Source organism: Choristoneura fumiferana, chromosome 17 (genome assembly GCF_025370935.1).
Source record: "Choristoneura fumiferana chromosome 17, NRCan_CFum_1, whole genome shotgun sequence".
In the NCBI taxonomy this organism is placed as follows: domain Eukaryota; kingdom Metazoa; phylum Arthropoda; class Insecta; order Lepidoptera; family Tortricidae; genus Choristoneura; species Choristoneura fumiferana.
Window position 1 is genome coordinate 18,351,746 of NC_133488.1, and position 27,434 is coordinate 18,379,179.

The 27,434-nt window shown below is 40.2% G+C and overlaps 2 protein-coding genes across 2 annotated transcripts in view; one reads left to right on the forward strand and one right to left on the reverse strand.

Annotated features, from left to right (window-relative positions):
* LOC141437266 (formin-like protein) overlaps positions 1-22,450 on the forward strand; it is a 122,347-nt gene extending 99,897 nt beyond the window's left edge. Inside the window, 16 exon segments of the mRNA XM_074100529.1 lie at positions 2,493-2,572; positions 2,948-3,087; positions 3,709-3,935; positions 4,434-4,682; positions 5,374-5,517; positions 6,044-6,160; positions 6,358-6,486; positions 8,280-8,391; positions 9,017-9,172; positions 9,175-9,353; positions 9,745-9,955; positions 10,422-10,994; positions 11,911-12,086; positions 12,440-12,541; positions 13,041-13,145; positions 19,674-22,450. Of these exon segments, the coding sequence (XP_073956630.1) occupies positions 2,493-2,572; positions 2,948-3,087; positions 3,709-3,935; positions 4,434-4,682; positions 5,374-5,517; positions 6,044-6,160; positions 6,358-6,486; positions 8,280-8,391; positions 9,017-9,172; positions 9,175-9,353; positions 9,745-9,955; positions 10,422-10,994; positions 11,911-12,086; positions 12,440-12,541; positions 13,041-13,145; positions 19,674-19,886 (2,913 nt within the window). The 3' untranslated portion in view covers positions 19,887-22,450.
* LOC141437267 (phosphopantothenoylcysteine decarboxylase-like) lies at positions 21,772-27,414 on the reverse strand. Its single transcript, XM_074100530.1, has 3 exons — positions 27,218-27,414; positions 24,245-24,445; positions 21,772-23,323 (listed from the first exon to the last, which is right to left on the reverse strand). Exons 1-3 carry the CDS (start codon positions 27,329-27,331, stop codon positions 23,036-23,038), a joined length of 603 nt encoding a protein of 200 aa, XP_073956631.1. The 5' UTR covers positions 27,332-27,414; the 3' UTR covers positions 21,772-23,035.
* Positions 27,415-27,434: the final 20 nt, after the last annotated feature.

A 27,434-nucleotide genomic window follows, 5' to 3' on the forward strand; every position in this document is an offset into this window, starting at 1 on the left:
CAAAAACATTCGCGGAAGATGATTGAATGCTTGTTTTAAATGATATTTAACATAACATCTGTAACGGGATGAACTCGCAAAAACATCGATCAACTAACGGCGTTCTTGTATTAACATTAAGTGCTTATCATCTCGTGATTGTGAGTACTACATATACCTAACAGTTTTGATGAATTTACTGTTCATGAAAAGGTGATTAAAACTTAATGACGTGATGATACAACACCAATGGAATTTTGTATCATGATTATGTTTCTTGTTTTGTTAGTCTCTTACAACTATGGAAATATGTTGTTGTAAAATGACAGAAAACAGTGTCATTTTAAGCTAGGGTCAACATGCAAGTCCCGTTCGAGAGCGCACAACCTTCCATAAACCTGAAAACATCCGTTAAAGTCCCTACTATCTTTACTATAAAGATTATTCTCCTTCGTTTTTAATTGATGAAGGTCTTGTACTTGTATACTTCCGATTAGATATTTATGAGAGATACCGGAGGGCAGAGGTCTTACTCGAGCATAAATATTACATCAATTGTACAAGCTAGCAGTTCTGTATAGGAAACGGGACGTTTTCTTGTGTTCTATCGTTTAAACGAGCTTCATGGAAATGTTAGTTGAGAGGGTCGTTAAATTCCATTGATTATTTATGAACATTAACTGTAGTAATACTCTTATTAAGTATACATAATTAATTATTATTTCTAGTTGTCCGACTACATTCACTTTCTTAAAATAATTGCCTTTCGTGAAATGTGACGACTTATTGTTTTTTTTTTGTCAACATTAGGCCTCGTGGTGTCGATCGGATTCGGCGTTTTAAGAATAAGTACGGTATTCAATGAATTTTATCGACATCATTATCCGACTATCATTAATATTAGCATAATTATAGGTAATATTCTTGCTTAATATTCCTTAAATTCCATATCAATTTAGATAATTGTTACTAATAGGCTCTTTGTAGTTAAAGACAGTCGCGATGTAGGTCAAACGTTGGTGAGGTCAACATTCACTAGCTTTGTGGAATAATCCCGGCTCATATTTAGTGATGTCGTGGGTTCAGGCTCTGGTGCAAGGCAGAACCTTTAGCGACCATTATTTTATGCTCAAGGTTTTTAAAGAACCCCGTACCAAATGTATGGAAAATGTGGTTTCAGTTAAATTTTCTGAGATTTTGATATAATATAGATTTTAACGTCCTGAACAAAAGTCTCTATGGGGGCTACCACTGTTGCCGAGTCCCTTTCAGAGTTACGACTGATTTTGTACCCTCAAGGAAATCGACTCTAGTACCAATTCGCACCTTGTCACAGTGACAGTAATATTTTATCTTTCGTCAAATGGCCAGCTTGTCGCAAATATCGCAATATAGGTTCAACAGAATGTCAATTGTTTGAATAAATAGTTGGTAATTGCATCTAATTAATGATTTGTTATCTGATACAAAATCAGTCGTAACTCTGAAAGGGACTCGGCAACAGTGGTAGCCCCCATAGAGACTTTTGTTCAGGACGTTAAAATCTATATTATATCAAAATCTCAGAAAATTTAACTGAAACCACATTTTCCATACATTTGGTACGGGGTTCTTACTTGTGCCATTTTGCACATTTATTTGCATGTCGGCCGGGTTGGTACTATTTTGCGTCTGTATTTAAGCGAGCTCCAGATAAATTAATCAAAGGGGAGGAGCTGTTCGATGTACGGAGGTCCTATGCTAAGAGGTGCGCTCAGCTCACATATGGATACTTAAGTCTTGTTACGTTTCGCCACTCGCCGTTATGTTCCTAATATTTTATGTGATAGATACATTGCTCATTCGAATAAAAAGAGGAAGCATCATAGATTAATGTCATATGAATGAAACCTTATAATTCACTGGCCGGCTGTAAGCTGACTTCCATTTATCAGTCGAAAATTGGTCCCCCCATATTGAGTGTTCAAAGATTATACTCATAAGACTATTTAGCATCATTTTAATCTACGGTTTATCATCCATTGATTCAGCTGGTTGAAACAAATAAGCACTCAGTAATGTTAGTTGGCGCCAAGCGATGACTCATCGCAACTGTTCAATCGCTACGCTGTTCTCGTCTCAAAAGCATCGACACTCCAGAATTGCCGTTTCGAAAAAACATTGCAAACCGATTCTAAAACGATGTATTGAAACAAATCATATCTACCTGCCGTTTTGTGTCAACGACCTTCTGACTTGGGTCAAACCTCGATACGTGGTGGGCGTACTAACGTGAGAGCAGATGAAAGGCTACCTCATATAAGGACATGGACTAATCTTATCTATGTTAAACTATTTATTTATATGGTATTGAGAAATTCGTTGGCAGAACAATGAATTCCCATTGCGGAATGTAGTCACGATTCCAATTTGCGATGTGGAATTTTTTTTTTGTTCTCTTATATGTTCAATCCATATAATGTTGTGTATTTGTGTGCGGATATTTACTCATGTGTGAATGATGTATTTTTCAGAAAAGAAAAATGGTCGGCGATTCTACATCGACCCAGGTGCTCAGGGATTTGGAGATATCATTACGAACCAATCACATAGAGTAAGTTTATCCATATAATGAGTAAAAACCACGAATCAAGTTCTGTCTACTCTTACGAGCACAGTCAGTAACAGAAGTGGACGATGAGTTCAAAGTGTAAATTAGCATGTAAAGTCGTGTGTCCACTTCAGCCCTTGACTGTCGAGAAACTGAGTCACGTAGGATGCGACCTTTGTGCTACTAATGTCATGTTGACATCCCATACATTTCTCAAAGAAATCATAGCGGAATCGATTATGAAAATGTTCCACCCTGGTACGTGATTCAGTTTAAAAGTGCTATAAACTTGCTGGCGTCTAGTTGCGTCGTATACGCGTTTGTGTACGCTTAAACACGAAATATACCATATTCCTGATCGAGTCGATGATTTCTCAGATGGGTGCGAGAGTTCCTGAACGAGCAGAACCAGGGTCTTGACGTGCTGATAGACTATCTCAGCTTCCGGTTGAGCATGATGCGGCACGAGCAAAGGATCGCGCTGGCGCGGAGCCAGTCCTCCGACGGCATCAACCAGGGTGAGCCACATGGGGTGGGATGCACTGCAGACTAGAGGCACTAAGCCAGATACTTACTGGGTAACGCTGGTAGGCGTTTAGTTCAGAGTCGCTTGTACTGAGCGGAACCGGAGTCTGGATGTGCTTGACTACCCTAAGTACATAAGACACTTAAAGTGTCAGTCATACATTATACCAATAAATATGGTGAAGCTCACAGGTCTATAAAAAATATGACGGTTCTGTATGGGACCGTGCCAGTAGGCTCTCTACTGTACTACATGTAGCGTCGTCTAGCGGTAACGCTGGGCGTGATTTCAAGAATCGGTTCCCATGCGTCAATTAGTGGAGCTCCATATCTATAAACTAAAACCAATATCCATGAACTAAAAACAAGTAACAAGCAGTGGCGTACTTAGCCCGTTCGGGGCCCGGGACGGCACAGCTGAATGAGTTCCCCCAGTCTTAGAACTTAATGTTGAAACTGAGCATATTTTTAGCCTTGTTCAGCGGACTTGATCAACTTGTGGGCATTTATAGGCGCCCCGGGACTGGAGGCTCGGGTCGAGTCGCCCCTTGTCACAAGGTTGCTTTTACTTTATATCTATCAAGGGTTTTGTTGACCTGATGTGCCTGTTCCAGGCGCGAACACGACAACCTCCGACTGCAGCGCCCCCACGGACGCGAGCTCGACGCTGACGGCGACGTGGCGGCGGCGCGCGCGCTCCACCGACGCCGAGTGCGAGGGCGCCGCCAGCCCGAACGCCGCGCGCCGGCGGACGCGGCACGCCGCCAGGCTCAACATGGGCGCTTCCACAGACGACATACACGTCTGCATCATGTGTATGCGGGCTATTATGAACAACAAGGTAAAACCTTAGTACGGTCACCAGCACCATATCTGATACAACAAGCGTGGTACGACTCTATTTCTAGAGCCGGTAGGACGTGACGGATCTCTTTGCACGCTTCTCTGTGGCAGATACCTATTAATGTAGGTGACTAGTTTTATTAGAAAATGTTTAATACTTTTTTTTTAAATACTTCTACGACTCCCTTTACTACATATTGTAATTGAACAAGAGATTGCGACGCCCTTGTAAAAGAAAATAGACGTGTGTAGCTCTAATTACCTACGCATGTCGTGAACTTACCGCACCGTCTCTTGACGCCCCTGGGAGAGCACAGTTTGGGAACACCTAGATTATACAGTCATCAAAAGTGCCTAGGGATATTTTTCATTTCTAGACAGTTTTGAACATTTCACTATTATTAGTACTGAGTCAAAAATCAAAGTCTACGGATAATTAGTATCCCAACACTTTTTTGATGTGTACAACAATGAAATATCTTTACCCCCTTTTCAGTACGGCTTCAACATGGTGATCCAGCATCGAGAAGCCATCAACAGCATAGCCCTCTCCTTGGTCCACCACTCGCTGCGAACCAAGGCGCTGGTGCTGGAACTCCTCGCGGCCATCTGTCTGGTGAAGGGTGGCCACCAGATCATACTGTCTGCGTTCGACAACTTCAAAGAGGTCGTCGGCGAACCGAGGCGGTTTCACACGCTCATGGAATACTTTATGAACTATGATCAGTTCCATATTGAGTTTATGGTGAGTATTAAAATCTTTTTAATCGTTAGGTTAGATCAAGGTCTGAGGTCAAATGTTGCAAGGCCAAACTCACCTACTTCTAGAAGTTACAATTGGTACTGATCTGTTATTTGGACGGCAGTGCAAGTACAGTTAAATGTGTCAAGACTGGATTGAAATTTATAAATGTATCAAAACCCATTAGACAATATCTGCAGCTGCGAGATGATCATGAAAATGTTGCTACAGTTTAATTCGATTTACATTGCTGCTTGCTGGGGTGATTTTTAGGGTTGCTAAAACAAGGTTTGCTTTACGAGTAAATCACTCGTGACGAGTTATACTGGTCAGACTATATATATTAAGAGCCTTTGCACACCGCGTTTTTCTTCGCACAGGACAGCCATACCGTATCGTATCGTGTTTGTATCGACGACGTATTTGCGTCGACGGCGCGTTTAAAAATCGTGGTGTGTATAAAGACCCTAAGAAAAGCCCGTTCCCACTTGTCGCGTGTCAGATCTGTTTCGTCTCGGATGTCAGTCATTTCTATAGAAAATCGAGTCGGACAAGTGTGAATAGCTTCGTATAAAATGTTCTGCCACTGGAACATTCGATTAAAATCCGGGCACGACATCCGGCCAGTGGGAACCAGCTCTAACGTCTGTTTAAAAGTATAAGAATGTTCATAATTGTTTTCATATATTTTCAGGTGGCCTGTATGCAATTTGTGAACATCATAGTTCATTCAGTAGAAGACATGAACTTCAGGGTGCACCTGCAGTACGAGTTCACCGCGCTTAAACTAGATGACTACCTTGAGAGGTTACGGCACTGCGAGAGTGAAGATCTTCAGGTAAATATCCTCGTTTTTAGGGTTCCGTATCTCAAACAGAAAAAGCGGAACCCTTACAGGAACAATTGGTTGTCCGTCCGTCAGTCTGTCAAGACCCTTTATCTCGGGATCCCGAAGGAAATTCCCGGGAACGGGAAGGGAGGTCTAATTAAAACTATATACTCAAGTCTGCAATCCTTGAAGCTGCGAAAAAAAAACAAATTTCTAAGTTAACGTTAAAAAAAGAAACTATGAAATTTCGCAAGTAGTACAGTCTTATCTTATTTATGTCTTTCTTAGACAGACTGTCACTAAACCATCTAAAATGACCCCACACTGCGTACATTTTGCTTAGGAGAGGGGCTCTGCTCTTATTGCGTTGACATAAAGCAATTATTGGTCGGCTAAAGCAGATTCCTCGTCGATAGATGTGGCTAGGATGCAAGCTATTCCTCAAGTATTCAAGGTCCTTAGATCACTTGTCAAAATTTGACTATCCATATCGCGAAATAATGCATTAATTTTAATGTGTGATTTGATATTTCAGGTGCAAATTTCGGCGTATCTCGACAACGTGTTCGACGTCGCGGCTCTCATGGAGGATAGTGAGACAAAGACAGCGGCGCTGGAGAAGGTCAACGAACTCGAGGACGAGTTGGGACACGTGAGTTTTTTCGCCTAATAGAGCCAGTTTCATCGCGGCCTATATACGTATCACTCTGTGGGCACATGCCTTTTCTTAGAATGAGAGGGCTTGGCTTGGGCCATAGTTCTCACGCGAACCCAGTGCAGGAACTTCTCACACAACATTTGTAGTTTGTTTCACTAGAAACGATGATGTTAATAAGCATTTGATTGCAGGCACACGAGCGGCTCGCGGCGCTGGAGAGGGAGGCGATCGCGAAGTTGGCCACGCTCGAGTCGGAGCTGGCCGTGCTGCGCCAGGAGCGCGACCAGCTCGCGGAGGCGCGCCGGCAGGTCGTCGAGGAGGTAGGCCGCTGGGGATACCATTGAGGATGGTACTGTGGTACGACTAAGGATGGTACTGATACGACTGAAGACGGTACTGGTACGGCTGAGGGTGGTACTGATACGACTGACGACGGTACTTGGTACTGTTACGACAGAGGATAGACCATCATATCACTAAATTTGAAGTTTATTCAATTCAAATTAAATTCAAGTCAACAGGAGCTCGTTGAAGTGGCAATGGGCAGGCCATATAACACGGAGAACAGATGGCCGTTGGGATCGAAGAGTTCTCGAATGGAAACCACGGAAAGGCAGAGCAGCGTAGACCGTCCACTAACGAGATCACGGTGAATGCAGGCCGCTTTCAACTGGAGGTCTATGGGGGAGATCTATATCCAACCCATCCTACGGCTGATATGATGATGATGGAGTCAAAGGAAGGTTAAATAATTCTTCAGTACACAATTTTGGAAAAACGGTGACTTTAGTGACTTCTCATTTCAATCTTTTACCGCATTCGATGTGGTGGTTAATTGGTTTTACAAGCTTTTATTTAGTTTCACCTGTCCTGTTGTCTGTCTGTCTCTGTCTGTCTGTAATCAAATCTTGCAAGTTAAATGTGACCAACTTCCAGTAGTCAGATTGACTTGAAATTTGGAATACTTATGTAAATCGCGTGACAATACAATAATCTAGTAGTATTGTCACGCGATTTACATAAGTATTACCAAGGACTACCAAGTCCAGCCAGCATTGTCTCCGCAGGACGTAACTCTTCAACGGTTAATAGCATCGACTTGAAATTTGGTATGCAAATTTAGTTTGGGTGACAATGCAAATACATTCAACAAAAAGTACAGTCAGCAAAAAAAGCTTGTATTAAAAATGAAATTTTTATGGTTAGGTTATTTCGTGTTTCTCTTTATCTGTATGGGAGACCACCCACTTAAAAAAAATTAAAAATATTTTGGGTCAACAAAGATGCTTATACTGTGAACATTTTAAGACTGTATATATAGCTCCTACCGTTTGACTGTAAAAATCTGTATTACAGACGAACACTAGAGTGACAGCAATAGGGCTTTGTTTAGACCCTACGGATACGGAAGCTTAAAACAAAGAGTAGTATAATATACGGGGAAAAGAGAGCCCTCTCTCGTCTCATTCATGCAGACGGTTTTGAAGCGCCGTCTGCATTTCGTAACTAGTACCATTGATGTATATATCCATCCATACGTATAGCTATTAATAGTCACAGGTATTCTTTTACTTTACTGGATTTGCTTCCCAGCTCAAACCACATAAAAACTAAAAACAGGGCTGCAAAGAGAAGTGAGACCGCTTGAATTCAGTCTTCTTAAGTTTAAACCAGCCTCAATTTTCCGTTTGCAGCACTGTCTTTACTTTTTATGTGGTCTGAGCACTTGAGTTTCGATTGTAACGTAGCCATCTTGTTCCTTGTTGAGCGCGAATAGACGCCTGGCCTGACATTGAGGGTTGCTACACAAAAATATTTGTAACGACTAAGCGGATACAATTATGTGACTTTTATATTAGAAATTACAATACGATTGTCAATTTCGAAAATAAAGTTCATTTTTGCGGTAATTATCAACGACAAAATATTTTTTAATAAATAAAATTTTGTGATCTCAAGCTTTCAGTGACATCTATCTGAAACAAACGACAACAATCTGTTTTATTTTAAGTTAGATAAAGGAGATGGCGGCGCTATCGACATGAATTAGTACGGTATAGGCGACTGTCCCCCCCCTGGCTTAAAATTGATAGCTGAAACGCTTTGTCTACAGGTGTCAACGTTAAGACGAGCGCAGCAGGACTCCAGAAATAGGCAGTCCATGCTGGAGTCCAAGGTTCAGGAGCTGGAATCCTTGACCAAAACGCTGCCGAGAGGTGCTTCCAGTAAGTTCGACAGTGACGCCTTATATTGATGTTTTTTTTTTTTTTATTCGACTGGATGGCAAACGAGCAAGTGGGTCTCCTGATGGTAAGAGATCACCATCGCCCATAAACATCTGCAACGCCAGGGGTATTGCAGATGCGTTGCCAACCTAGAGGCCTAAGATGGAATACCTCAGGTGCCAGATTCTTTTGGTTTCTGCCACCTTTCTACATCCATTCATCTTCTTTGTTGAAATAAAACAAAAAACGTAACTTTCATACCTAAGAGTAAATTTAATGTACCAAGATTCATTGAATTGCCTAACTGTGGAGTTTCTAAACTATTTGCATACTATGGCTCATTCAATTTCAATAACAGATTTCAATAATGAGCGTTCCGAGCGTTGCTCGCGTATCTTGAGCTACACATGTTTATTTATTTTTATAAAGTGACCGGAAAACAATTAGATACAACCTGTAAAGGGAGTCGTAATATTAAAAACCTTAGGATTCCCAGGACTAAATCGTATCTTTGCAAGCCTCGCGTTACTCGATTTGCAAATTATTTTCTGATCCCAGTCCCAACTTTCCGGGCCTCGGCAGCAACGCACTGTTTTTTTTTTCTAATACCATCGTTAATTTCTAGTGGGTGCCATATCCTCCCACGCGCTATGTAATGGCACAAACGGCACCAACGGCCACACCCCGAACGGGCCGAAGTCCCCGCTGCCGAACGGCGAGCATTTCCCCAAAGAGTCGCCGCCGCCGCCGCCGCCCGCGCCCAAGCCCTCGCCGGCGCCGCCGCCCCGCCGCCGCCCCCGCTGGCGCCGCCCGCGCCGCCCGCCCCGCCCGCGCCGCCCGCCCCGCCGGCGCCCGGCCTCATGCTGCCCCCGCACCACACGGACGCTATGACGATCAAGAGGAAGGTCGACACCAAGTACAAGCTGCCCACGTTGAATTGGATCGCTTTGAAACCTAACCAGGTAAGTTCTCACAACAGTTTTTAATAAGTCACGGATAATTACATCCTTCCACAGATCCAGTGAATAAAATCCATCCAGAAAAAATTAGAAACGTGACATTTTGCGCGTGTGTTGTTACTTGCTCTGTTTGCTTTTGTTTTCTGTTGCAAGTTTATTTTGACCCACTTCTAGAATTTTGGTATGCATTTATAAGTTGGATGAAAATGCAAGTACAGTCAACAAAAATACAGTCGGCAAAAGAGATTGTGTTGATTATGTTTTTTAACAGAAACCTTTTTAGACCTCTTAAATGAAGACCTCAATGTTTTTTTTTGGGAATTCCCGAAGCTTGAATGCAACTGCTACACTTAACAGTTCAACGGTATCAATTGTTCGCTCGTAAACGTCCCAGGTCCGAGGCACGATATTCAACGAGCTGGACGAGGAGCGTCCCCGCACGCGCATCAACTTCGCCGAGTTCGAGGAGCGGTTCCGCATCGGCGGGCCGTGCGCGCGCGGCGTCGACGCTTGCGACAGCGACACGCTGGCCTCCTTCCCGAGCAAGCGCTTCCGCCGCCCCGACACCGTGTCGCTGTTGGAACACACAAGGCTGAGGAACATTGGTCAGTGCCCTACAACTAATCATCATCATATCAATCTATATACATAACACAGTCATAAGTATATATATATATATAGGTATAAAATGTAGTCAATCATACATGGACTAGTCCATCCGTCTACGTCCGTCCGTGTACGTCTCATTGCGGTACAAGCTTCCTCTAAGAATCAGAGGGTTTGGGTTGTAGTGACCACGTGGGCCTAGCGCGGATTGGGAACTTCGCACACACACACCATTAAATTTATTGGCAGCTATCTTGTGATGTTTCCCTTCGCACATAAATTCCGAAAAACTCAGAGGTGTGAGACTGGGCTCGAATCCACGACCCTTTGCTTGAGAGGTCATAGATCAAACCACTACGCTTTTTTATATGATAAGGGGAAAAAGATGGAAAGCAATCACCGCCGCCCATCAATGATCTGTATAATAGCTATACCAAAGACTAATTTATTATTTTTTGTCCACAGCGATATCGCGAAGAAAACTCGACACGCCAGTCGAAAAAGTCATAGCAGCGATCAACAACCTCGACCTAAAGTCGCTACCTCTCGAGAGCGTCGAAATACTCCAACGGATGGTGCCGACCGAAGCCGAACAGAAGGCCTACAAAGAGTACCTAGCCGAAAAGAAAAACATCAACCTCCTAACAGAGGAAGACAAATTCCTGATGCAACTAGCTAAAGTAGAGCGGATATCCGCTAAGCTGTCGATAATGAGTTACATGGGCAACTTCTTCGATAACATCCATCTAATAACGCCGCAGATACACGCGATCATTTCAGGATCCTCCTCAGTGAAGTCGTCGCATAAACTGAGGAATGTTCTAGAAATTATACTAGCGTTTGGTAATTATTTGAACAGCAGTAAGCGGGGGCCGGCTTACGGGTTCAAGTTGCAGTCTTTGGACACGCTTATGGATACTAAGTCGACGGATAAGAGGATATCGCTACTGCATTACATCGTTGCGACGGTGCGGCAGAACTTCCCCGAGTTGATGAACTTCGATTCGGAGCTTATGTATATCGACAAGGCTGCTCAAGGTAAGTTTTTTTTAATAGAATTTGTTTAGCCGTTTCTGAAATCCCCGAAAGGTATAAATAAATATACAAGATTTGCTCGTTTAAAGGCATAAGAAAGAGCAGCCAATGCAGGCATACAACTCGCGTTTATATCGATACAAACGCGCTTTGACGGCGCGATTAAAAAACGTGGTGTGCAAAGGCCCTAAGGTAGTAATGAAATTGCTTCGTCGTGTTTCGCAAGTGTCATTAACTTGATACAATTTCCAATGTCAAAGTAGTTTCTCAGTGCGGGGTTACCCTGACGGCTCTGCCAGGCTGCGTTTCCAACAGAGATGTGGTTGCGAGGAATGTGTTTGTCATGAACCAATGGAAACACTACATTTACACCTATCTTCGCTAAGCGAAGCTCTAGTGGAGGGAGACAGCTCAGCGGAGTGAGGTTTTCGTATATGCAAAATAAGGGGAGGATATGTTAAATACTCAATCCGTCTTACCGCACCCCGCTCGCTTCTTTTAAGAGTTCGTTACATTCTCTCGTTACGCTTCTTCGCACCGCTCAACTACCTCACACATCTCCGGTGGAAACAGTCACAACGTTTCATACCATCACACCAACACCGCTCAGCTACCTTGTACATCTCTGGTGGAAATGCAATCTTACGCGTGCCCGGCGTCGCTGCACGCGTTATTTTATCCATTGCGCGTCCACGACGCTCGCCGCACAGCGATCACCTGGCCTCACGCGCATTGTATGTACATCCGCCTAGAGGTGATTTCCCACCGGCGAGATGAGAATTGAAATTTGTATGGCGGCGCCCGCGGCGTCCCGCGGCGGCTCGCGGCAGGCGCGCGCGATTGCATATAAATTTCAATTCTCGTCTCGCCTCGCCGGTGGAAAATCACCATAACAGTCCCTCCCCCCCCTCCTCCCCAGTGTCGGTCGAGAACGTGGTAAGCGACGTGTGCGAGCTGGAGCGCGGCATGGAGGCGGCGCGGCGCGAGTGCGAGGCGCGCGACGCGCACCGCGCCGCGCCGCACGTGCTGCGCGACTTCCTCGCCAACGCGCACGACAAGCTGCGCCGGCTGAGGGCAGAGACCAAGCACGCGCAGGTAACACACGACCGGTGCGAGGGACCCATCAGGCGGCGCGAATATTACAACCAGAACCACCACCGCGCCGCGCTGCAAGCGACAAAATGACGGATCGTGTTTGTTAGGGGGTATTCCTAAAGTGCGTCACGCCAATTTTGACCATTTCCAGCCCCCCAAGTCCCGATATAAATATTCCAAAAAAGTTAAGTGCCTAAAGATATTAACTCGCCTGATCACTTTGAATAATTTATTGAATCAGGCGTTACTTTGCGTAGGTCCATATCAATTACTTTAAGGTCGCAGGTGTGCAAAGTAATTGTTTCAGTTTATTGACCAGTTTGATAATGCGAACATGTTGTGTCGTGTTGCAGGACGCGTTCGCGGCATGCGTGGAGTATTTCGGCGAGGCGCCGCGCGGCTGCGACGCCAACGCTTTCTTCTCGCTGCTCGTGCGGTTCACGAGGGCGTTTAAGGTGTGATACACAAACAGACACACACCCAACCCACCCACCTTATCTTTCTTTCTCAATCAGCTTCAGTAAACTTCAGTAAGCTATACCTCATTAAATTTAGAATTGGAGGCCACAGCAATATTGTATTGCGTCTGGACAACTATTTCTTACCTAGCAAATAGTCCAGTACAATATCTGGGAGCCGCAAAATAAAATTGTTTTAACGCCACTTTATTTGCGTGTCGTCGATTGTTATTCTAGTACAAATTGTAAAGAGATTACAGTTCACGAGCCGCAATACAATGTTGCTGTGGCCTCCAATTCTAAATTAAATGAAGTATAGTTGAGAAAGCAAAAAAAATAAGAACTTTTCACACAAAATACGATGGCAAAACATTACTCATACATCTACATATCAATCTTTTATTATGCAATTTGGAGGTCTATGTCCAACAGTGGACGTCCTACGCCTGATATGAAGATGATGATGATGATGATTCTACAATTTATTTTGTTGCAGCAAGCGGACACAGAAAACGAGCAACGCAGGCGGCTCGAGCAAGCAGCGCAACAGGCCGACTACGTGGATCCCAACAAAACTAAAATAGCACAGAAGAAGCAGCAGGTATGCCCTATACACCTTTGTACTCCTTTCTAAAGCTCTATGTAACTTAGATACGGTTTTGGTGCCTTACATTTTACCCTATATCAGAGGTTCCCAAAGTGACCCCCGTCTGATCTCCCGTGTACCCTTCACGGCAGATCAGACCAGGGGCCACGTTGGTTTGAAAAGGGGGTTTTAAGAGTTTTGAGAATGTTGTAGAAATGTAGCAACAGGGAATCTATTCATATTCATATTCATTTATTCATTCAATCTACTGAAAATAGCAAAATTTTGAAAGTGTTCTACGAGATAAAAAAAGTTTGGGAACCTCAGTCCTATGTTATACATGGTTATTATCGAATTTATTGAATCAGGCGTTACTTTGCGGAGGTCCATATCAATGAACTAAAATAATTTCCTTGCTCACCCGCGACCTTACGATAGCTAAGCTTATGCAAAATATGCGTGTTCATGCAGTTCCTCCACCTCCACACTGTAAGAACACACACAAATCATACAAACCCATCTATCACCACCACCACACTACACTGACGCGTTTCGAACTCAACCAGAGCTCACCTTCAGAGTCATATTTTGCATAAGCTTAGCTATCGTAAGGTCGCGGTTGAGCAAGGAAATTATTTTATTTCATTCATGTAAGTTGTGTTCGCTGTACCATAAACATGGCTATAACGGTAATACGGCGCGGGCTTATGTGTTATTCATTTTAAAGGTTTTGGCTTTACTCCTCAATACGGTATTTGACATATCCCGAATTTGCCATACCCTGTATATTGTAATGAGAATATAGATACAGCCAATGTTTAGCGAAGAAAAAAAAAAATTCGGTTGAAAATTGAATTTGTAGTGATTTTTTTTAACAATCTATACGTCCATCTTATTCTAAAACAGCTACGGATTTATGTTTTTTATGAGTGTAGGCCACTTTATATCCGCCGCCCTATGTAACTTTCTAAAATAATAATTTTGTGAAATCTGCCGCCCCTAGGCCGCGGCCTATACGGCCTATTTATGAATCCTGGACTGTTCTAAAACGCTTTTATCTATGCAGTAGGTATAGCACTACTTGCGTGTGACGTCACAAGCTGGTATTTCTTTCTCTGCCAAAATTAAAATTCCATACTTACGTTAGATGACTTAGAAAATGTCCCCCCCCTCCGCTTGTTTTGACCTATGTTTGACAAATAAACATATTTGTATTTTTTTTTTCTTTCGAAAACACGCATGAATTTATAAAAGTGATAAAAATTAGTCAAATACCGTATTGTTTTACTGGTCTATAAAACCAAAAGCATTTAAAGGGAAGAAAAGTGTACATTTTCCAGGGTAGAGGGTTTAGGTGCACTAAAATCATAATTTACTCAGTGACAATTCATTAACTTTGGAGAATTTTAATTGGTGGCGACGTATTTCTCTAGGATTTCCAAGGGTCTTATACCTATTAGTTAAAAAAATAAAAACATTATGTGACGTCAAATATTATTATTATCATTAGACAAAATATTTCACGTGTTGTATTGTAGCTATCCGATATCGGATGTATTCGCACACTTCTTTTTTCTTTGATGATATTTGACGTTAACTCTGAGACGATTCCTACGATTCACATATGAACGTTGCTAGTTGTTTTCGTACCTAAATTAAAAATTGTTTAAAGTCAAAAGTCTAAAGTAAAAGTAATAGAATTAGGGAATACAACCTGCAATTCGTCATATTTGAATTGTCTTCGGTTGGATTACTGAAATAGTAATTCTCGTAAATGTACATAAAATGTGTCGGTGTTGCATCAAGAACATTGTTAGTACGTTATATCCAGCTTGCAATGGCTCTGTGTAATGCTTCGATGGTGAATGGAGTCATGCAGTTTTTAGTTGATTTTGCTGCATACAAATAATTTAATCTGTAGCAAACATTGTGTTTTCTAATGTATTTATACTTACATTTTCCACTAATGTTTTTATTGTTTTACATTTTTTTTTGTGATTTTTCTAACTGAAGTTGATTATTTCGTTTCTTACTTAAAACTAAGCGTATTTTTCTTATTTTAAGTTTGAAGGTGGCGGGGTAAATCATAGGCTTTTATGATATACGGAAACATTGGAAATTAACGGTGAAGGCATATTATTTGGTTTTTAAATTTTGGATTTTAAATATGGCAACACTTACTCAATAATATCAAAGCATTAATCTTGAAAAAAAAAAACAATAAATTATTGTTCCCTCTACACTTGATGTGCGTATGAATACCGAATTAAACACCCAACCACGCTAGAGAGTGAAAGAAACACGTAACTACGAAATTACTTAAACAATATCCCATTTTAAATGGACATTAATTATTTACAAGAATAATTAATATTAAATTCAAAAACAACTTCAGAAGTGTAATATATGCACGTTCAATTATGACACTGCAACATCGGGTCTCCATATGTTGAAATTTCGCACTTCAAGATCAAGGGTATATCAACTAAAAATAATCCACCATTCTAAGGCTGCGTTTCCACCAGAGATGTGCGAGGATGTGTTTTTCATGAACCAATAGAAACGCTTCATTTATCCATCCTCGCACAGCACATCTCTGGTGGAAACAGCTGAACGGAGCGAGACGAGGTCTATTGGTTAATGAAAAACACATCCCTCGCAACACATCCTCGCACATCTCTGGTGGAAACGGAGCTTAATTTAGACCTTCAATTAAGATCAGAAATTCAGTGAAGTCTAAGTCAAAATGGGGTATTATTTTGAGTTAATAGTCCTGATATAGGAGTACCTAAATTTAATTTCAGGTCAAGTCAAATACCTAAATTTACTGTAGGATTACGTACAACCTTTCGTTTGTTTACAGGTGGTATAGTTTAAATTTTTTGAACACCACATCCACTTACCTGCATTTACAATGGTATTATCACACCCCTACAACCGTATTATCTTCGTTTGTTCTCGTAACCGCCAACCAACTCTGTTAGTGTATTTTGTAGTCTATTGTCCAAAGTAATAGAGTCAGTAATTTGTGGTTTTAAGTGGATGAGGTCAGGTCAAAAACTTTAGACATTTGAATTTAACTTTCATACTGCGCCGATAAATTTGCATGTTTGTGGACGGGTGCATTATTATTATTTTGGGTTATTTGTCGTTAGCGCCACACTAAAAGCGTCAGTGTTGCCATATTCAAAGTCCTTAAAATAAGTAGCGGTGATGGTAACACAGCAATTTCTCGCAGAGATTTAACTACGCGGCCGTCAACGCAGGCCTATTGCAGCAACACTTGGCTCAGTTGAGGCACGGCCTAGACCCGGCCTAGGCCTAGGTCTGCCTTTCATACACGGGTAGGACTTGGTTTCAGACGGGGGATATGTGTGTGTTCAGTACTAACCCGTTTCATGTGTGCGTGGGTTGCTGTTGGTGTATAATTAGTAGGTACCGGATCTTTTTTTTGGTACCTGACCTGCATTACTTACTCAGATATGTACTATGTTGAGAGTTCATTTAATTTTTCGATTAGATAATGAAAAAGCTTCTTTGACTGATAGGTATTAAATTTGCAAAAAAATGCAGATTGATAAAAAAAAAGGTCAAAATCATAAAATCAAAATCTACTTATATGGCCAAGCGGATGTTGATATGTATTACAATTTTTGTGCAGTGTATTCTGCCTGCTAATTCAGGGTTAATTACAGTCTTAACTTTTAAATATGCTGCTTATAATCTAAATATTCTTTTATAGAGTAAAATGCATTTTGAGTCAAAAGATTCAATAAAAGTTTCTTAAACTCTAAGAAATAGTATATACATAGTTGTTAAGGTATATCCGGAATGTCAAAATGTTCTGTGGTAAAGCTCAAACACACTACCTACTACACTTTACACTTTTAGGCGGTATACTCAGGATCAGTCGCGTTCCTAGAGACACTTCGTGTATACACTAAGTGTAACGTGTCGTAGTCTAAACATAGCTTTATTTATGAACAGATGACAAACGTATGTATGGTGGAGAAAATATGTAGAACAAATTTTGCATACAAATGTGACGATGATATTGTTTTGATACCAATCATAATATCAATCATGTCTTTTGATTCTTTCTAAACCTCTAGTAGCTACACCAAGTAAAAAAATAATTAGTTCCATTATTCTCAAGTCCATGACTTACTTGTCCGTCTAATTGTAATTCAACTTTCACAAAAAAAATCTCTTTATCTACAATGTCATACTAAGTTTACATTTTTATTCATTAAATAATAATAAAAGTCCTAATTATACACCAACATACGGTATTTGGGGTTAAACAATTGGCATAGTGACCGCATGCGTTTTGAACCTTACGCGTAAAGTAATAGGGGTTACACGGTTTGGAGGCTGATTAGTTCCATAACCAACACTGCTTTTAGCATGCGGTGCACAACCAACACATTGTCAAGAAAATTGAAAATAAACAAGAAAATAATTAAAAATCCAAAATAAGCATGTGTGTAGCCCTTCCGAAAAGACTAGCACGCTCATCCTATACTTCGCTTGTCGTTCATTGCGTTCCTTTTCTATTCAGGCAGTTAAAAAAGGAGGCACAAAACGAAAAGCGACTAAACGGTTAGCGTGCTAAACCCACAAATGAAATAGTCAAAGTAAATAGTTTGTCAAAGATGGCGGAATTGAAAAACATATATGCTAAACAAGATTATGCATAATAAAATTCAACCATGTTAATATTATGCTAAAATAAATTCGGGTAAACCATTATTCGGCTTATGCAGAATTATGCCGAACTAAATTTCGGCAAGTTTAAGATTCGGCGTAAATAAATTATGCGAAACCTGTTAAGCGTAATCAGTTTCGGACATTAAAAAGTATGCCAAATAGATGGCACCCTTTTTAAAGGCATTCAGAATGATTCATGTAGCGCTGCCGCTTCCGTAGAATAGGATCAGTTTGTAAAGTGTGCCCAAAATTTTCCCAACGAGCATCACTTACCTAGACTAGAACTAGCTTCGTTTGATGTATCGTTTTTCAAAATACACCATCACACTTTACGTAATTTTCTTTTTATTTTCGTTTATATTGCCTTATATACATACTTCTAGTTAAGTTAGTATGTAAGGGTTTATGTTTGTATAATATGGGGTTCGTTTTCTCCCAACGCTGCACAATGCATGGAATCCTAACAGGGAATGTCTTCCTTACTTACTTCGCTAATTTTGCGGTAATCTTTTGCTTATGTAACTATTGGGATAACCTTTTTTCTATGCTAATTGGTTTCCTTTGAAATAATACTATTTTATCTAAATTTTCTTATGTCGTGGTAGTGTTCAATAGAGCTGTAGCAAATCGTATGTTGTAAAACAATAATTTAAGCTAGCTGAATTAAATACAAATTAGTATATTTTGATTTTTACATACGTAGGCATATTAGAAAGTAATTTGACAATCGTTCATTCAATTGTTTGTTGGGGTAGATAAACATCAAAAAAGCTAGTTTTAACACGCTTTTACTTTATGTAACGCAATCTCTGAACTTAATTTTAACCGATTGCTGATATTTCTGGTATTAAAACGAAACTTTGCAATTATGCGCAGTTCTAATGACAAAATAACGTGGTACAGTCACCATCATATATTTCGGAGTGGCCAATGTTAATATTAGAGTTCATGTTTCGATATTTTTGATCACATTGGCCGCTCTGAAATACCTATCTGATTGCGACTGTACTATCGGGCTGATCTTATGATGGAGTCGGGCAGTCCAAGATAGAACAACGTAACCTATGCGTGTTTGAGCTTGTTAGAATAGTATTTTGACCACGACTGGTACCAGTGGCTGATGATGGAGCAGAGAAGCAGAAATCCGAAGTTCGTGTCGTACCGCCCCGCTCATGCTAATATTATTTAATACGAGAAGTGAGAGGGATGGTATGCATGATGATGGAGTCAGGTAGACACAGGAACTTCATTACGGAACAACGAGACGTTATAGTGGTACCAAAATGGTACCAGTGGCTGACCGTCCCGCTCACGCTAATATTATTTAATACGAGAAGTGAGAGGGATGGTACGATACGGACTTCGATTTTCGAATTTCGTAGTAGCCCTTCAGTTAGGCTGGTTTACCATATGGTTTATCTTTGAAGCGTGATTTTTTAAAATAGGAATTATTTATTGCCTTAAGTAGAAGTATTTGGCGCTTTCGTATAAAAATTCGCCGCTAATTTAACATTTGAATTTTACTTTTGATTTGTTATGAGCTGGGATGCATGTACAAGTTATGTTTTATGCTAACACTTCGTATGGCTGCTTGTCTTGAATTTTCCCTTGTCGAAGTTAAAGTTCTTGAACAAATCATATTTACTTATTATAATTTTCTATCAATTTGTTTGCAACCTCAGTATGTAACATTACATGTAGTCAAGCACATAAAAGTAGTTTTTTATAATAATTTTATAATTTTTAAAAGCTTTTATCATTTAGCCCCATTTCCATGCAATAATCGTCAATTTTCACATTAAAAAAAATTCAATGCATGTTTAAATTTCCCAGGAGGCTGTAATCAACGAATTAAAAACGAAATCTCAATCGGTGGGTGAGAAGAAACTCCTTAATCAGGACGACGTCTACAACGGAGCCCTTGAGGACATCCTGCACGGGCTGCGCAGCGAGCCGTACCGGCGCGCGGACGCCGTGCGGCGCTCCCACCGCCGCCGCATCAACTCGCACCGCCTCTCCAAGGGCCTCGAGGAACTGGACGTATGATACGAACAAAACTCCAGCGACCCGCTGGACTGCTCATCCGTTCAAAACGCCGTCCGCTCCATCAACGCCCTCTGCGACCTACCCGACGGCAAACGCAAAAAACGCAGAAAGGACCTCGAAATGGTCCACAAAAAACAATCCATCGCCATCTACAATATCGAAGACGACCCCGATCTCCCTCATCAAGGGGCCGCCTTCGCATCCGGCAACCCCGGCCGCAAAACAAAAATGTCGTCGTATAAAGTCGCGCCAACTGAATGCGAGGTCGAGGAGCGATGCGAGCTCATCAAATCCACGTACGATGTTATCTCGAAATATACGCGAGCGATGTTCGACAAACAAAACGAAACAGTCGTCTGAACGATGTGCCTAATGTTTCCGCGTACGTTGCACTTGCGGTAAGTTGTCGCGGTGTTGCTAGATTAAAGACTATTTTTAACTTTTTATTTATTTTATTAAAAGTTGGTGAAACCACGTTTAATTTGGATTTTGTTTTATTTTCGCGTCTAATGTCAGCAGAGCTGACGCGGGCGGCCGCGGTCTAAAGGTCGCGGTCCTTACAGTTAAGTGCAATGTACGCAAATACTAATTTGATACGCCTGAAATTCATTCCGTGCTACTCGCGAATTCAGTATTTTGCTACGAACAGTTTACAGTGTTTTATTTGATACACGTGCTTAGCTTTAGGTACTATGTAGCGCCCCTAAACCTAGTGCCGTCTCCCGCTTGCACAGTACTCGGAAGAGAGATGACATTTTAGACTGGGCATTTTAGTCCCGCTAGTTCATGGCCTTTAAAATTTTTACGCACATTTTTGTAAGCGTGTTTTCAACGGAGAAAATGTAATTTTTACTATTTATAACTATAATCATATAGATAATATTACAGTGTCCTTAATATGTATTAACTATGTATACATACATAATTGTAACCGCAGGGGTTTGTCTTTCGTATAAACGAATTAGTATAAATTTTACAATATTGCATTTATATATTCATAGCATTTGTACGCAACAATAATGTGATAGTGTAAAGTAGTAGCATTTACTCCGATTTTGTATCTCATTTTAACTGGCAACATCCACGATCGTTCAGCATTTAGAAAATATTTTATTTTAAATTAAAATACTTAGTGAACTTATCGTATATTCGGGACATGACACTAAGGTAGTTAAAAATAGTTTTTTTTTAAATTATTTATAGGTTTCGATTCCAAATAGGATAAGTTTTAATTCGTAAAAAAATACAAAAGCAGATATATAGTTCGTTAAGTCTGTATAATTTTGAATATCTAATTTTATTTTTATTCGTAGATTTTTATTTGAAACGTTCTGATCTGATTTTATTTTTCATCTCAAATATTTTAAATGATTATTAATTTATATACTTTGTGTAAATATTTATAATCGTTAGAATGTTGTAAAAGTACCAATATCAGAAAAGAGCATTAAATGTAAATATAGTATTTTTGTATCTTTCTTTATGCTTTTAACCGCAGTAGGTATTTGAGTTTATTTACTTTTTAATTATTATATTAATAATATCATGTCGGTTTTAAATACACCATTATTATTTGAGTTTGGTACTTTTACAACATGATAATTTCGTAACGATTTTTAATTGCCTAAAGAATTTAATTTAGTATCTAGTTCTGCACTTAATTGGGCTAAGTACACAATTGTCAATTTTATTTTCACATAGTAAGATGAGAAATACGTTTGCTCTGTCTGTAGGTACTTGGTCTTATTGTAAGCGACAAGGTGCTTTTTGTTAAACATTTGAGATGTTTAAATGCAAACCCGCCATTGTTTAAGCACAAAATGTCAAAATTTGTATAAGTTGCGTTTCTTTGTACAATACTTTGCCGGCTCCTTTGCAATTAAACGTCTCATCTATTTTTACCACAAATTTGTTTTAAATTATTACAGGGTTTTTTAATCAGATCACGCACAAGTGTTAACGTTTAATAGTAATACCAGAAACCACCTAATTGAGTAATTATTAATAATAATTATAAAATTGAATTACTTTTTGTCTCAAGTTACGTTTTTAAAGGTTATAAATGGGTGTTTTATACTGCTGATATAGGGATATATCTGTCAAAATGTTTGATAAAGTTATGCAAAAACTTCCATATGTAACAAGATATAAAATCATTTTTAGTCTTGCGGTAACATTTGAATATTTTGAGGCATTGATATTGTTTCTGTGTCTGTAGTAGAAAATGGCCTGATTTAGTAAAAGATAATCCATCGATACTTGTCTCAAATCGTAAACGGAACTATATCACTTAGATCGTCATGCATTTGATCGCTTTACTTAGACGGGTAACACAAGTTGGGTTGGAGGCAGAAAATTTAATTTTGGGTTTAAATTGTCTTTACTACTTGAGACATGTAAAGGTTGATTCTCGTTAGAAGTTTATAATAATGTTTTTTGTATAGTTATTCGTATGTGATGTAAAATTGAGAGTTTTAATTGAGTTTTTAATAGTTATGTTCGTATCGCATGTACGCTAGCGTTAGAAACAGTATTCAGTGATGCAATAAAACATACATTTACAACTCATTCGTTTTATTTAAGCAAAATTATAATTTACTTTGAGAGGCGTCCGTAAATTATGTGTCAATCACACATAATTTTCTACAACAAAATACAAAATTGCGCGAGAAAATTGGGTAGAACCGTAAATGTGAGTAGAATCCTACAAACAATTGAACAATTTTTTTGCAATAAAATTTACCTTACGTACATTGAAAAATATCATGTTTAATTAAGAGGGGAAGGCAGAAGAGCCTAATTTCACTCTTGTCGACATCTTAACTCGTATTATAAATAATCTTTAGGTATACTTACGTCAAGTTGCTATTAAACATATTGAAGTACCTAATAAAAAAATCCTACCTAAGTCTGAGACCATAGGCCTTATTGTGTAACGCACTCGGAATCACAATCGCTTTCTCCCCTACTTTCTGTCACACAGTGTACCAAAGACGAGGGTAGAAAGAGATGGTGAACGCGATCGCGAACCTCAGCGCGTTAGACAATATTGATTAATGGACACGCAATCACAATCGCATTAGCGATTTTTTTCTGTCAAACTGCATAGAATTAGGGTAGAAAGATATGCCTAATGCGTGTGCGAGCAATTATGGCCTCTGATCAAGGACAGCGAAGTGCGTTATGTTACCACAAATTATTTTTATTTCGTTCACAATGGTTTCGACGGTAGGTATACCACCCATGCCAATCTCACCACACATAGCTAGTTTAACGATTGGAGGTACTTCTTTTAAACCCCAACTTTTCAGCGTGTTTATATGTATCTGCGTAATAGGATGATTCCACATCACATCGTTCATAGTCGGGCAGAACAGCAAAGGCTTGGTTAAGTCCATAGCTCTGATTGTGGTGGTCAGGAGATTGTCGCAAATACCCTGAAAGTAGATACATGTTACTAAAGGTTTAAACAAACAACGATACCTTTCACGGTAGGTACAATACATTACACCCAGTGTAAGTGGTACGAGTAAACAAGAATGAGGGCTATCGCGTATGAATTCGCCACTAGAGGCGCTAGTGTAGCGTGAGGTCTCCGAAATGTCAAATCTCATAGTTTTTGGGTGAGCTACGCGGGTTAATTTATAATTAGAATAATTTTGTGAATATTTTGCAATATCTGAAATTATTTATGGCAAATATGCGTTCCGGGGCAATGAATGTCTGTGTTTTGAGACAGTTTTGTCTTTCGGAAACCTTTGTCCTCCCTTTTTTCCGAACAAAACGGGGACTATGCAACACTGTGGCATGCTCGATATTTTTATAGTACGGTTTTAAGGTGTATTAAATATGATTTTCATCTAAACTTTGTTTTCACGCCACCAATAACAGACTTTGAAAGCCATACTTAAAAACCTCACGCAACAGTGCGCCATCTAGTGAGACAAAAAACGATAGCCCTCATTACGCGCATATCACCAGGGGCGCTACTACGAAATCCGAAAATCGAAGTTCGTATCGTACCATCCCTCTTACACTCATAATAAATAATATAAGCGTCAGCGGGACAGCAAGATGTGCAGTTCGAATTTTACACTTCGTAGTATTATTTAGGGCCAGCGTTCATAGTTACTTCATATACTTATTACCAAAGATCGGTAATTTCATTGTGGTTCAGTGGATAGTGTTGGATTTGTTAACTGGAGGTTTAAACTAGTTTAAGAGTTCAAATCTTATTTAAATACGTATCCAAAATACACGAAAAGGCTCTGTCGCCCAGTTTACTACGAGTAAATACGAGACAAATGAAAATCTTGACGAACTGACGCAAATCATTGTATGTACCTACACCTACTTACCAGGGCCAATTTCGCCAATGAGTTAGCGTCCAATGGAGCTATAACTACAACGTCGGCCCAGTTTCGCAGCTCTATGTGCACGACAGGGTCCCCGTACTGTCTCCAAGCCCATTCAGCACTGTCGTCGTAGACTAACGCCGTTGGAGGGAGCTCAGTCAGCTCGAAGAAATGCTTTGCGTTCTCTGTTACCACTACGCGAACCTGATGGCAGAATAGAAGCAGGGTCATTCAAGTATAACGTAAGCAGAATTTTAGTCATTTTTAACCCCCCTCCCCTCGTCAGCGAAAGTTAGCAAAACCCTAACCCCTATGCTTACGTACGCCTAAACATTGGTATATATATATTTTAAATATATTCAGGTTTCTTTATTGTTATTAATTTGAATTTGTTGCAAGTAGGGTAGCCATTTGCTTGAATTAAAACCTACAACATTTAGCAAAAAAAAACAAGAAATAATAAATAAATATTGCTGACGTAGGCATCATCTAAACCCCTCCGGCCCCCAAGTCATCAAAAATAAGCAAAGCAAAGACTCATATTTTATACCTTAGGCTGATATTTACTCTTAAACTACTAATAATAAATCTCAAGCAAACTTAGCCGTTATAGTTTTTCCTTGTAAGTTTGATATATTTACTACCATCCTGATTTTTTTCAAATTTTTCCACCCACCTGGTTAGATTATAGAGGGGGGACGCTCGATTTTTAATGAAAATTTGCACTTCAGAGTTGAATATTTCGCAAACATATCACTGAATCGAAAAATCGTCTTAGCAAACCCCTAATGGTTTTAAAAGACCTATCCAACGATACCCCACACTATAAAATTGGATGAGAAAAAAAAACACCCCACTTTACGTCTATGGGAGACGTACCCTAAAAATTTTTTTTTTTTGTTTTTTTATTATACCATTTTGTCGGCATAGTTAACATATATCCGTGCAAAATTACAGCTTTCTAGCATTGATAGTCCCTGAGCAAAGCCGCGGACGGACAGAAGACAGACAGACAGACATGGCGAAACTATTAGGGTTCCGTTTTTGCCATTTTGGCTCCGGAACCCTAAAAAGGGGCTACACTACGAATAATAAGTAGGGGGGCTACAAGAATTTTCAAATTCAAACTCAAAAATTTATTTCGGACCTCAAAAACCATAGTGACATAGAATTGCATTGCCTAGGGGCCCTGACATGGTTAAATTCAGCCCTGAACTAACAGGTTGATCGCTCGAAGAACAGATAACCGATGGGGGGAAAAATTCACGAGTGGCCACGAACCGGGAGACGAAGCGTTGGCAGGCTTCCGCTAGATGGACTGATGACATTTTTTTTACATACATATAACTGACCGTGATACAATACAATACAATACAATACAAATATTCTTTATTGCACACCATAAAGCAGTAAAAATACTTATAATATAAACACTTAGATTCACGGTAGACAATAGGCGGTCTTATCGCTTAAAAGCGATCTCTTCCAGACAACCATTTGGGTACAAGAAATTATATATGTTACAAAAATAGGTGGCGGAAACAGAAACAGAAAATAAAAACAAACAAAAAATCAATAACATTAAAATAAATACAAATGAAACAACTATATAAATACATACATGCAATACTATACAATACATAAACCACTAACATAAAACAGCAATATAAATTAACAATAAGGCCGCAATGGGAGAAAAAGGATAAGAAATTAGGAAATAAAATAGATAAACACAGAAAGACTGAGGACAGAGCTAAGAAGGCAGTGTCAAGAAGTGAGCCTTGACGAGATTTTTGAAAATAGGAAGAGATTTAGCTTTCCTCACATCTAGGGGAAGAGAATTCCATAAAAGGATTGAAGTGCAAGTGAATCATCCTTTCTCACCTGATGTTAAGTGCAGATGAGGCCAAAGGTGTATCTCACTGGTTCAGTAACAGCCTATTCACTCTAGCCTTGAAGAGCCCTAGATTGTATTTATCCGGGGACATCGTGAGAGTAGCGGCAACCGGCGGATGTAGTGGCTAGTTGTCGTTCATAGTGGCGTTCTAGTGGTGATTTTCGAGATGATTGGCGAGATGAGACGAGGCGAGAATTGAACTTTGTATGCATTCTCGCGCGCCCGCCGCGAGCGCCGCGGGCGCTGCGCTGCCATACAAATTTCAATTCTCGTCTCGCCTCGCCGGTGGAAAACCTTAAGACTACTAAGGGGGAGGCTTTTGTTCAGTAGTGGACGTCTTCCGGCCGATGATGACAAACTAACAGGTACTTTTTGAAAAGAAAAGAGTAGAAAATCCACGGAGCGCGTCTATGGTTATGAGAGAAATATGACGTTGCAAAGAGACCGTGGCCATCTACGTGACCTGATTAAGTACAAATCAACGCACGTAAAAAGAGCTCCTGTCCAGTGCCCTTAGTGTAAGTTTTCGGTTACTAAATACGTCTCGTTCGCGTTCGCGTTAAAATCTCACTTTGTATGCAAACACGAACAGCGCCTCTAGCGGAACGTTTGCGATGTTCGTGTTTCCATACAAAATGAGATTTGTACGCGAACGCGATCGAGTCGTATTTTGTAATCGAAAACTTACACTAAAGGTACTGGCGATATACCTGCGCAGTGAGCAAAATACGGACCAAATTGGCGGCGGAGCAGTGGGGGACGCGGGGTGGGGCGTTGACAGATGCGCAAACGCATCCCCTCCACTAGCCACCCAGAGCTCTTTTTACGTGCGTTTACTTGTAGCCGATGACAGCCCACTATCGCGATCTTTACACTGTTGCAGTCACCACATGTTACATGTTATAACATATATGTGTCGCACATACGTAGCTATGGTGCACGGTTTTATTGGAGACCTTATAGTTACATACATTCTATACTACTGCAAAAAAAAAACATCGTAAAATTAATGGCGAAGAGGTTCTTTCCTGGCATGCGATTCAGTTTCTTCGTACAGTATAATTTTTGTCATACCTTACCTCGAACTTATATGGCTGGTTTATTTCTAATAATGCCTTGACCAGATTTGGCGTATGTCGTGCTCCTGCGCTTCCTGTCACAGCTAAAAGTATTTTAAACACTCTTCGATCCATGATAATTATTTTAAAATACTTTTTCACGTAAAACTTGCCAACATAATAGTCGTGGGTGTTATTTTAAACGGTTTTATTTATTACCATGTAAGTGTATGAGTCG

Excerpts from the sequence above, each read along its gene's own strand:
- LOC141437267 (XM_074100530.1), bottom strand. The coding sequence starts at position 27,331 with ATGGATCGAAGAGTGTTTAAAATACTTTTAGCTGTGACAGGAAGCGCA. Across the intron at positions 24,446-27,217 it reads ACCAGCCATATAAGTTCGAG|GTTCGCGTAGTGGTAACAGA; the intron begins GTAAGGTATGAC and ends TTCTGCCATCAG. Across the intron at positions 23,324-24,244 it reads CATTGGCGAAATTGGCCCTG|GGTATTTGCGACAATCTCCT; the intron begins GTAAGTAGGTGT and ends ATCTACTTTCAG.